Source organism: Symphalangus syndactylus, chromosome 7 (genome assembly GCF_028878055.3).
Source record: "Symphalangus syndactylus isolate Jambi chromosome 7, NHGRI_mSymSyn1-v2.1_pri, whole genome shotgun sequence".
NCBI lineage: Eukaryota > Metazoa > Chordata > Mammalia > Primates > Hylobatidae > Symphalangus > Symphalangus syndactylus.
The window spans coordinates 97,149,138-97,161,202 of NC_072429.2; the positions used below are offsets into that span (position 1 = coordinate 97,149,138).

Below are 12,065 nucleotides of genomic sequence, written 5' to 3' on the forward strand. Positions count from 1 at the left end.
ACTCATCTTGATACATATTGCCGTATTCGACACTCACAAGAATGCTGTGAGAAAATATAAAGATTACACATGGTTGATCAGATATTTTTTAGTGGAAGAACCCATGCCTCCAGATATTTCCTTTAAAAAGATATTTTCAGTTGTTATAAACATAGGATCAGAGAAATGTAGATATATAGAGCATAGAATCCTACAAACTATTAAAATATAAATTTAATTTTGAACTTCCTGGGACCAAAGCAAATTGAGGCCAAGTCAATGACATGGTTCATATTTGTAAGGACCAAGAATGATGAAACTTCAGTGAAACAAAACTTTAAGGACATAAATTTGATATTTCCTGATGGGTCATCACAAATGGGGCAACTTATGCTGGCCTTAACAATATCCTTACAATAATCATCTTAAAGAGGAGGGGGAAAGTTTAGCATAACATAATGTTATGATTTGGATGTGTTTGTTCCTGCCAAAACTCATGATGAAATTTAATTGCCAATGTACCAGTGGTGGGAGGAGGTGCCTTTAGGAGGTGATTAGGATGTTAAAATAGATTAATGACTTTCTCCTGATACTGCATTAGTTCTCCTGGAAATGGATTGGTCTCTGCGTGAATGGGCTATTCTAAAGAAAGGTGTCCTCTCATATTTACCCCTTTTCAAACACACTCGCTTTCCCTTTTGTTTCTCTGCCACACTGTGACACAGTATGAGGCTCTCACCAGAAGCCAACCAGATGCCAGCATCATGGTTCTTGACGTTCCCAGCCTCTAGAGTCATAAACCCAATAAAACTCTTTTCTTTAAATTACCCAGTCTCAGGTATTCAATAAATTACCCAGTCTCAAGTATTCCATTATAGCAACATGAAATGGAATAAGATATACAACTTTCTTTGCTCTGTGTATAAAGAGAATACTTTAAAAAATTGAGCATGATAGATTTTCCTCAGTGCAAATCACCACCAGAGAGTAGGTCAGGCCCTTACGAGAAGGCCTAACTGGGTTCTAGGTGACTCTAATTCACTTTAGAAGTTAACAATCAGCTTGCTTATCAAGGAACAGAGCCCCCTTGTTCATTCTTGCAAAAACATGGCACTAAACTAAAAAGAGTTAAAAGTTTGTTTTTTAATTTAGTATTTACGTGTCATATGTCAAGAAATTTGCTAAATATTGTACATGTCCTAGAACATTTGATCTTCCCAATTGCTGTATTACAGATGAAGATATTGAAACACAGAATGATTAAATGGTTATTTTTGCCCAGGACAACAAAAGTCCAAAAGAACAACTGGGATTTGAACCCAGATCATTTAATTTCTGATGCCAGGCTCCTTCCGCCATGCTGATTAATGTTTCTCTAATGCAATCATTATCAAAGAAAGACCGATAAGGGAGAGAATATAATACATTATCATTTACAACAAAACATAGATTTCAAGGTACAAGAACACCACGTATATCCTAAAATAATAAAAGAAAAAAATCTTCTTGTACAACTCATCCTGGAAGCTTGAATACATGCATCCTGCATCTTTTTTCTACATGTGGGAAGGATGTCATTTCAGAAAATATAGATTCCACTGAAATGTGAAAGAGGTAAAGTCAGCCAACAACGGTCTTAAGTTGTAACTGAAGAGCCATCAGCAAGCAGGCTCAGCAACCCTGTCTAACACTGTAAAGCCAGACCTCCTGTTTATTAGGCTATGTGGTCTAGTGGAAATGCAAAGACTTTAGAGACAGATGGGAGTGTAAGGCCACTACTGGCATTAACTAGCTGTGTGACCTCATTTAATCTCTCCAATTCTTTCTTTTCAGTCCTCCCTTTCCTTTTCACTAAAGGGAATATGCATCTTGTTGTGGAGGTTTGAGACGGTGCATCAAAAGGCGCATGGGTTAGTAGATGCTCACAAAATGATTATTATTGTTGTTATGGTGATTATGTGGATGCCAAGGAGAAAGACAGTCTGTATGATTAATGACAATTTTTTTTTTTTGTTTGAGCTCATGGCGTTCAATGAAACTTTAATACCAAATTATATCTAATATACTGGCATGCATTGTGGGGAAACAAGATGGATAAACACCAAGTCTCTGCCGTCAAGAACTTCACAATCCATAAATAAAATAATCATATAGAGAATTTGGAAGCAGTTCAGTTTGTTGGCGGAAAGGGCTCAAATAAAACAATAATGGAGATAAGGTCATAAACATCAGTTGAGGCCTGTTGCAGGTCTTGAATGCCAGGAGACAGAGTTCATTCTCAAGTTGGCAAAATTCTGTGAGCAGAAAAGCGATTAAAAAATCCTAATTTTTATTTAGTTAGCTTTATCAAGTGAAGAAAGTGGTGGCAAGGAGTCTGGCTAATGATGTGGTCCAGTGTGAGAAGAGCATGAAGTAGGAATTGTTTTTCTAAGATTGGTGGAAGAAATGAGCTGGTTCTCTGCTTTCCTTCTTGGAGTCTTTCTGGGACCCCAAAAGGAAGTAGAAGGTAGTTGGCTGAGGTTGAAGATGGTTTGTATGGAACAGGGCAAAACTGACTCCCTGGAAGTCACCACTCAGTCGCATCAGACTGCCCAACCAGGGTTTGTAAAACTTCCTTGGGTCCAGGTCCCACCATGTTGCCTAAACGGCAAAGAAAAATAGTTCTCATTAGATTCCAGATTCCTAGTCTTTCATGCCAAAAAAAACAAAAAACAAAAAACAAAAAAACCTGGTGCTCCAAAATTGCATTTTGATGAAATATCTAATTAAATGCCTATGCCTAATAATGGTTTAGTAATGCGATATGACTCCAATTATTTTTCTTTAATGATATTCTACTTAGAATGTCATTAGTATTTTCAGGATTTATTTTAATCATTAATCTTTAACATACAGGATAGGAAATGAAAATAGCAATCCTATTGAATGCTAATCAGTAATTTGAAAAGATTTCCTGTGACTAAGTTAAAAAACATCTTATTAATGTATTATATAATTTGTTACAGAACTGCACATCCTTCAGTGAGTAGAGCATGATATTGAACACTGGGGGGGTGATTCAGTAAATAAGCAGAGGAAAAATATAACAGCAGGTAAGTAATGTATTTAAGGTTGTTAATCAAAGTGTCTGACATACGTAAGTGCCCCGAATAACAGGTGTTATTATTTTGAAATCCATTTGCATACACTTTCTTCTCCAATTTGTATTTGCCAAATTAGCTCATACTTTGAACATAAAACTATTTCTGCTAAAATAAGCTAAGTGTATTGTAAGTCTGTAGAAACGAGTCATCTAAGTTCATTACACCAAAGAAAAAACTTTGTCATCTACAGGACAATATATACAAGGATGCTAGCTTTTCAGCAAGATGAAACCCTGACTGACTAGCTTCAGTTACATTCACGATACTGTATTTATTAAAGGATGGGGTGTGCAGAAAAGTATACTTACCTATTTTTGGCAAGTACCCAGCAACCAGGTTAAAATAGGTTTCTTCTTAAACTCATTAAAATAACTAGAAAACTCTCTTTCCTAAGCATCATGATTAATCAAGGCTTAATTAGACTTGAAGATTTTTTTTTTTTTTTGAGACAAAGCCTTACTCTGTCACCCAGGCTGGAGTGCAGTGGTGTGATCTCAGCTCGCTGCAATCTCTGCCTTCCGGGTTCAAGCGATTCTCCTCCCTTAGCCTCCTAAGTAGCTGGGATTACAGGCGCCTGCTACCACGCTCAGCTAATTTTTGTATTTTTAGTAGAGACAGGGTTTCACCATGTTGGTCAGGCTGGTCTCGAACTCTTGACCTCAAGTGATCTGCTGGCCTCAGCCTCCCAAAGTGCAGGGATTACAGGCATGAGCCACCAAGCCTGGCCTAGACTTGATTTCTTTTTTTCCTTTTTTTTTTTTCTTTTTTTTTTTTTTTTTTGAGATAGAGTCTTGCTCTGTTGCCCAGGCTGGAGTGCAGTGGCACGATCTTGGCTCACTGCAACCTTCTGCCTCCTGGGTTCAAGCAATTCTCCTGCCTCAGCCTCCTGAGTAGCTGGGATTACAGGTGCGTGCCACCACGCCCAGCTAATTTTTGTATTTTTAGTAGAGATGGGGTTTCACCATGTTAGTCAGGCTGGTCTTGAACTCCTGACCTCGTGATCTGCCTGCCTCGGCCTCCCAAAGTGCTGGGATTACAGGTGTGAGCCACTGCGCCCAGGCAGATCTCTTTCATGGCTTGTGATTCTTCAAAACGTATCTTAAATTCCTTTGACTGGTAGAGGCAAAGAGTAAGAAGATAGGAAAAATTTAAAAGTAGGTCATCCTAAAATGTTTTGGGGTTTCCTAGGGCTCTAAAATAAAACAATGCCCATTCCTCTTAATTCTCTTAAATATATGTGTGTATTTGTGTACATACACTTAAATAGACATAGATATAATAGGATATAAAGTCTAACTGCAGAAAATTGCAATGTGATTGGAACATTTGACATATTAAAAGGAGGACTCTCGAGATTGAATTAAGAGTGGTTAACAGGCCTCGCTGAATTAATTTGCATACATTTTCTAATTTAGCAAACTGAAGAGAAATCATCTTCATAGGTTTCTTGTCCATGTCATGTAGGTGGTTTTGCTTGGATGACAGCAAATCAGTCATTTGATTCCATCAAATCAGGCAAGGTATCAAACAGGTTAGTAAAAATTATTAGGAAAAGAAAAAAGGGCAGGGTGTTTCAGTTGATCAACTCACACAACTGTCCCCAACAGACTCCAGTATAGATTTGCTGAAGCATATATTGTAAGTTCAGTTCTTCATTTTTTAATAATCTTTGTATATTTCATACTTATCACTCTTTTTATAATCTTATAATTTGTATCCAATTATACAATTTATTATTTGTAAGGGCTCAACAGGGTAGAGACAAATGACACTTTGAGGTATTACCTAGGGTACAAATACCATTTTTAAAAAGGAATGGAAGCTTTCCAGAGACAATATACCTTCTGTGACAGACATTAGTGAACTCTTCAGCTTTTCCTGTTCTCTCCCCTCAAGCTACGTGGTGATGCTACTCTTCCTGACTCCCTCGAAGTTAGGAGTGGCCATGTGACTAATTCTGAATACTGGGTTGTGGCCAACCAGACATGTATCACTGCTGGCTGGAGCTAGTATGAAACTCTCCAGCTCCCCTTCTCCTTATTGTGGTGACCACAGATATCTCAGATGGTTGAAGCCCTGTCAGCGGGTCCCTGGGTGTGGATGATAGGAGCAGGGCGCCCTGCCAAACTGGGGTGGGCCTGGAGCAAGAGTGAGGAATAACCTGTATTATGTGAAGCCGCTGAAGGGTGAGGGTTGTCAGCACTGCATAATCTAGCCTGTCCTAACTAATATACGTCCCTTGCTTGGAAAATGCAGAGTCCAGGTCATGAGTTTTAACAAAGATACAGAAACAAAATGTGCTGGGTGGCACAGTGAAATTTATTTGGCTTTATGATTTATACATAATAATTAAACACACAAAAGAAAAAACACTGTCAAGATGGCCATATGTAGCTTAGGAAATGACTGGTCCCAATGCAATCATACAAATGTTCATTCAGCGGAAAAATGAGTTTCTTTTTAATGGTTTTAATCTTTTTTTTTTTTCCAGTCCCCAAGGCTTGTACCACTCAGTACAATGTTTTTGCTACTGGGTTATCATCAGGCACATGATGTTTACCAAGTCCCAGGAAATGAATAAAATCAAGAGAAACATCCTATGCCAATAGAGTACATTTTCACAGAAATGAAATTGATGAGCTTATTACAGTTTGAATCAGTTCAGCTATTAGATCTACACATAAAACATAAAACAATATTAACAAATTAATTTGTATTAAGTTTTTATTTAAAAATATTTATCACACTTTTTTGTGCAAGGGTTCCATTGATTTCTTTGGTTTTAAACACGATAGATCTATTTTACCTAAATATATATAGTTCTATTTGTACCAAATATCAAAAATCAAAAAAACAAAATTTCAAAGGGTAAAAATGGAATTATTGCTTCAATATAAAAAAGGCCTAGCCCATTTGAGAACTATTGCCATTATTGCTTTCCTATTTGGAAAACTATCCTGGAAATCAAGGAATGTACCCCATAGCTCCCTGCAGAAAGTATAATTTGGTTGCACATTATCATCATATTGATATGACCCTACCTTCACCAAAGCTATCCTGATCTTGTCCTTAAAAAACAAAACAAAGCAAAATAGCATAAATAAATAAGTTTACCTAAGGGGATACAATAAATAGCCTAGTATACTAGATAGGAATAAAGAATATTGTAACATAAAGCCCTTCAGTGCTGTACAATTAAACAATAGCTTTGGATTTTCAAGGTCTCTAAACCTTGAAAATCCATTTCATAACACAGTGTTATTGCTGGTATGCAGCTGCCAGAACAAGAGAATACACTTCTTTTGTTCTCCTCATCTGAGAGTGAATGCACAGCAGATACAACTGTCAATTCTGCCTTTTGGGAATTTACCTGGGCATGTACCATTGTCAGTTTTTGACCTCTGCCTAATTGTAGGGCAAAATCTTAGGATTAAAAATATCCAGATATTCCTTCAGTTCCTAGTGGTTTCTTGGTCTCCAGAATAGTTAAAAACAGAGAGGAAATTAGACTCAAAAGTTTTGCTGCCTTCTTTTCTTTGCATCCATCGCATCCAGAATGGGCTGTCTTTTCGCAGTGTATCTCTGACGAAGTTCTTCTATCTCCCGTTCCATCATAGGGTCCAGTGCTTTTAACCGCATCTGTAGTTCTTCTAAACTTAGATTTTTCAACTAGATATAGAACAAAGATATCAATACAATGAAATTATCCACAACACTTTAATGTCTAATGACACTTTAATGTGCTACAATAATCATGAATACTTGCAGAGATGACCCAAGAATGTGACAAGACTGAATAAAGGTTAAATTAACCATTCTATCCTCCATTTTACTAAATGCTTAATAAAGAAGATGACTGTGGTAGGGGGCGGGAAGTAAGGCTGAATAGGCCTGGTGGGGCCCCAAAAGCAGGAAGCCATGATCAATTCTGGAGTAGGACAGTTATGTAAGAGTAATCCAGATTTGGTTTTCTTTTCTTCTTCTTCTTATTTTTTTTGACACAAGGTCTCAAACTTCTGGGCTCAAGAGATCCTCCTGCCTTGACCTCCTCAGTAGCTGGGATGTGCCACTGCACCCAGCTCAGGCTTGGTTTTAAAATGATAAAACTTGCAACTTACTTTTTGTTTTAAGAAGATAACTGCCTTTCGTTATTTTATGAGTCAAGCTAGGAAAAATACTCATTACTTATAGTCATCCAAAGTAGCATTTCTCAGCAGATCCTTTTACTCGCCATCCCTGGCCCTATCGTGACTTCTGCTTCCAAAAACCAAATTCACTCTTAGCTGAAAAAGACTCTGAGGATACTGAAAAGAATGAGTCATAGACTCTCTGAAGGAAATTCAAAAAAGGAGTTCCAAAAATATTTTGAGAAATGACAGTGTTACGGAGAAGAGTATGCAGGCTTCCATTATGATGACTTTGAAGATGAATGCCACTCACTTCGGTGCATAAGAAGTTCTGGTATGTATATTAATAATCAGCCCTGTTATTTTGTAGTCATATGTCATGAAAGAACCTAGCTTTTAATATTATGCCATAAAAGATACATTTATATATCATATGTAGTATTATATACTTTCTCCATTGGTTTTTAATCCAAGTAGTGATCTTGCATCCGTTACATTCTCAGTGCTATTCAAATCACTGTGGGGATGCAGAATAAGACAAACAGGGAAACTCCAAACTTGAACTGTACACATCGGTAATGGCCACATTGAAAGGCCAATGTATACCACATAACCACATTTCCCAAGAAAGACATGCCCAACTATGTCTATGTAGGATCCAATTCCACTTCTGTGTTCTTCAACATCATCTCTATTTCAGCCCATGTTAATCTTTCCCATTTCTAAATTTCTATGTAACACTCATAATTTAAACAACACAATTCAGTATTTGATTCTAAATCATGTACTATTTTATAATTGATTTTTATGCATGAGTTTCATGTCCCTAGATATTCCAAAAAATACTTAGACTTTAGAGACTGTACATACACCAAGAAACTATCCTACTATACTGCAAATAACATGACATAAAGGTAGATAGATAAATACGAATAAGAATATATGACCCAAAGGAGTGGGTTACTCTAAGATTAGAAGAACTAACATATTATATAAAGCAAACAATTATCATTACTTTAATTCTGAATTAAGATATTCCTGTAAATATCTTGTACTACTTTTACTGGGGCAAACTGCCAACAAGTTTATAAATATTGTATTGCAGTAATAGACTGAACTCAGAGAAAGAAACTATTTAGAAGAAAAATTTTCTTCCTTTAACAGATTTTTATATTTTCAATATGTAAAATTTGTGAAAAACAGGTCTGCGATATTAGAGAACTATTATCTAACATTATTAAGGAATTAGGTGTTCACGAAAGTAAATTAATGAAGTACCTAAATCTTAGTCCTTTAAGTGATAAAACTTTGTCTCAATATCACATACACACACATATACACACAAATGCATGCACACATGTGCACACACACATGTATTTACATATGCTCTTTTTTGGTTCTTTGTGACTTTTAGGATTTTTTTCTAATTTTGTGAAAAATGATGTTGGTATTTTGACAGGAAATGCACTGAATCTGTAGACTGCTTTGGGCAGTAAGGTCTTTTTCATAATATTGATTCTTCTAATCCATGAGCATGGGATGTATTTCCATTTGTGTCATGTATGATTTCTTTCAACAGTGTTTTGTAGTTCTCCCTGTAGGGATCTTTTCCTTCTTGGCTAAGTATATTCCTAGCTAATTTATTGCTATTACTATTATTACTAATTATTTTACAGCTATTATAAAAGGGGTTGAGTTCTTGATTTGATTCTCAGCTTGGTCACTGTTGGTATATAGTAGTACTACTGATTTGTATACACTGATTTTGTAACCTAAGACTTTACTGATATGGTTTGGCTGTGTTCCCACTCAAATCTCATCATGAATTGTAATCCTCATAATCCCCATGTGTCTAGGGAGAGACCTGGTGGGAGGTGATTGGATCATGGGGGCAGTTTCCCTCCATGCTGTTCTAGTGATAGTGAGTGAGTTCTCACAATATCTGATGGTTTTATAAGGGGCCCTTCCTCTTCAATCTCACTCTGCTCTCCCCTGTCACCACGTGAGAAGGTCCAGGCTTGCTTCACCTTCACCTTCCACCATGATTGTAAATTTCCTGAGGCCTCCCCAGTCACATGGAACTGTGAATCAATACACCTCTTTCCTTTATAAATTACCCAGTCTTGGGTATTTCTTTATAGTAGTGTGAAAATGGACTAACACAGTTAACTGGCACTAAGGTAGTGGGGCACTGCTATAAAGATACTTGGAAATGTGGAAGCAACTTTGGAACTGGGTAATGGGCAGAGGTTGGAAGAGTTTGGAGGGCTCAGAAGAAGTTAAGAAGATGTGGGAAAGTTGGGAACTTCCTAGAGACTTGTTGAATGGTTTTGGCCAAAATGCTGTTAGTGATATGGACAATGAAGCCCTGGCTGAAGTGGTCTCAGATGAACATGAGAAACTCACTGGGAACTGGAGCAAAGGTCACTCTTGCTACGCTTTAGCAAAGGGACTGGTGGCATTTTGCCCCTGCCCTAGAGATCTGTGAAACTTTGAACTTGAAAGAGATGATAGGGTATCTGGTGGAATAAATTTCTAAGCAGCAAAGTGTTCAAGATGTGACATGGGTGTTCTTAATAGCATTCAGTTTTATGGATTCACAAATAGATGGTTTGAAATTGGAACTTATGTTTAAAAGGTAAGCAGAGCATAAAATTTTGGAAAATTTGCAGCCTGATGATGTGATAGAAATGAAAAACCCGTTTTCTGGGGGAGAAATTCGAGCCTGCAGCAGAAATCTGCATAAGTAACGAGGAGCCGAGACAATGGGGAAAATGTCTCCAGGGCATGTCAGAGATCTTGCCAGCAGCCCCATTTCATCACAGGCCTGGAGGCCTAGGAAGAAAATTAGTTTCATGGGCCAGGCCCAGGGGCCCTGCTACTCTGTGCAGCCTTGAGACATGGCACCCTGCATCCCAGCCATTTCAGTTCCAGTCATGGCTAAAAGGGGCCAAGGTACAGCTCGGGCCATGGCTTCAGCTCAAGCCTTGGTGGCTTCCACATGGTGTTGGGCCTGCGAGTGCACAGAAGTCAAGAATTGAGGTTTGGGAACCTCTACCTAGACTTCAGAGGATGTAATGGAAATGCCTGGATGTCCAGTCAGAAGTTTGCTGCAGGAACCTCTGGTAGGGCAGTGCGGAAGGGAAATGTGGGGTTGGAGCCCCCATGAAGAGTCCCCACTGGGGTGCTCCCTAGTGGAGCTGTGAGAAGAGAGCCACTCTCCTCCAGAACACAGAATGGTAGATCCATTGACAGCTTGCACCATATGCCTGGAAAAGCTGCAGACACTCAACACCAGCCTGTGAAAGCAGCTGAGAGGAGGGCTGTAACCTGCAAAGCCACAGTGGTAGTGCTGCCCAAGACCATGGGCAGTGGTCTTAACATAGTGATCTCCAGTTCCACCTAAGTTGTTGTAAATGACTGGATCTCATTATTATGACTGAATAGTACTCCATTGTGTATATGTACCATATTTTCTTTATCCATTCATATTTTGATGGACACTTAGGTTGCTTCCAAATCTTAGCTATTATAAATAGTGCTGCAACAAACACAGGATGCAGTTATCTCTTTGATACACTGATTTCTTTTCTTTTGGATACACACCCAGCAGTGGAATTGCTGGATCATATAGTTTTAGGAGTTCTTTGAGCTTGTTATATTTGACTATCTACATCTCTAGCAAGGCCAGAGAAGTTTTCTTCAATTATTTCTTCAAATAAGCTTTCCAAACTTTTTGCTTTCTCTTCTCCCTCAGGAACACCAATGATTCTTAGGTTTGGCCATTTTACATAATCCCATATTTCTTGAAGACTTTGTTCATTTCTTTTAATTCTTTTTTCTTTATTTTTGTTCGATTGGGTTAATTTGAAAGCCTTGTCTTTGAGCTCTGAAATTCTTCTACTTTGTAGAAGGAAGCCTACTGTTGAAACTTTCCGCTGCATTTTGTAATTCTTTAAATGTGTCTTTTGACTCTGGAAGTTCTGACTGGCTTTTCTTTAAAATATCTACCTCTTTAGAAAAATTTTCATTCACATCCTGAATAGTTTTTCAAACTTATGTTGTTTTTCACCTTTCTCTTGTATCTCCTTTGGTAGTTTAATAATCAACCTTTTGAATTCTTTATAAAAAGATATTTCAAAGATTTCATGTTAGTTTAGATCAATTGCTGGAGAGCTAATGTGATCTTTTCAGGAGTGTTATAGAACCCTGTTTCGTCATATTGCCCAAATTGTTTTTCTGGTTCCTTCTCATTTAGGTAGAAATATATGGAATGCTTCACAAATTTGCATGTGAGCCTTGCACAGGGGCCATGTTAATCTTCACTGTATCATTCCAGTTTTAGTATATGTGCTGCTGAAGTGAGCATTGTCTCAATTGTTTTGAACAGAAAATCTTTATAAAGTGTTCCACAGAATATACTGCCTTCTAAGCAGAGGACATAGAATCTAAAACAGTTTCCTTGATATGAGTTATCATTATTTTTATTAATAATCTGTGTTACATATTAAATCTCACTCCTTTTTTGGCTTTTCTGTCAGCTCCTCTTCATGGCCATCATTGAACATATACCCTTCCTATCTCTACAGCAAGTATGTTCATCTATCGGGAACCAGAAAAGCAATTAAACAACCTCATAAGGCATTACCCCAAATAAGAATAGGTTGTGAGTGAAATCCTGAAGCTGTCTGAGGAAAGACAGAGCATGGCCTTAGTGCTGAAGCTCATCATATCTGTTTCTAGTGTTTGTATTTATTTTAAAAATATCTGATTTCAGTTTTGTGGTTGTATGAGGTTGAGTTTACAGGAAATCTGA

The 12,065-nt window shown here is 37.6% G+C and overlaps 1 protein-coding gene and 1 non-coding gene across 2 annotated transcripts in view; both read right to left on the reverse strand.

The window, feature by feature from the left end:
- Positions 1 to 5,420: 5,420 nt before the first annotated feature.
- The window catches only part of STK3 (serine/threonine kinase 3), a 488,063-nt gene continuing 481,418 nt past the window's right edge, over positions 5,421 to 12,065 (reverse strand). Inside the window, 1 exon segment of the mRNA XM_055286906.2 lies at positions 5,421 to 6,791. Within this exon segment, the coding sequence (XP_055142881.1) occupies positions 6,633 to 6,791 (159 nt within the window). The 3' untranslated portion in view covers positions 5,421 to 6,632.
- On the reverse strand, positions 11,512 to 11,618 carry LOC129487022 (U6 spliceosomal RNA). Its single transcript, XR_008659162.1, has one exon. It is a non-coding gene; the product is annotated as a U6 spliceosomal RNA (small nuclear RNA).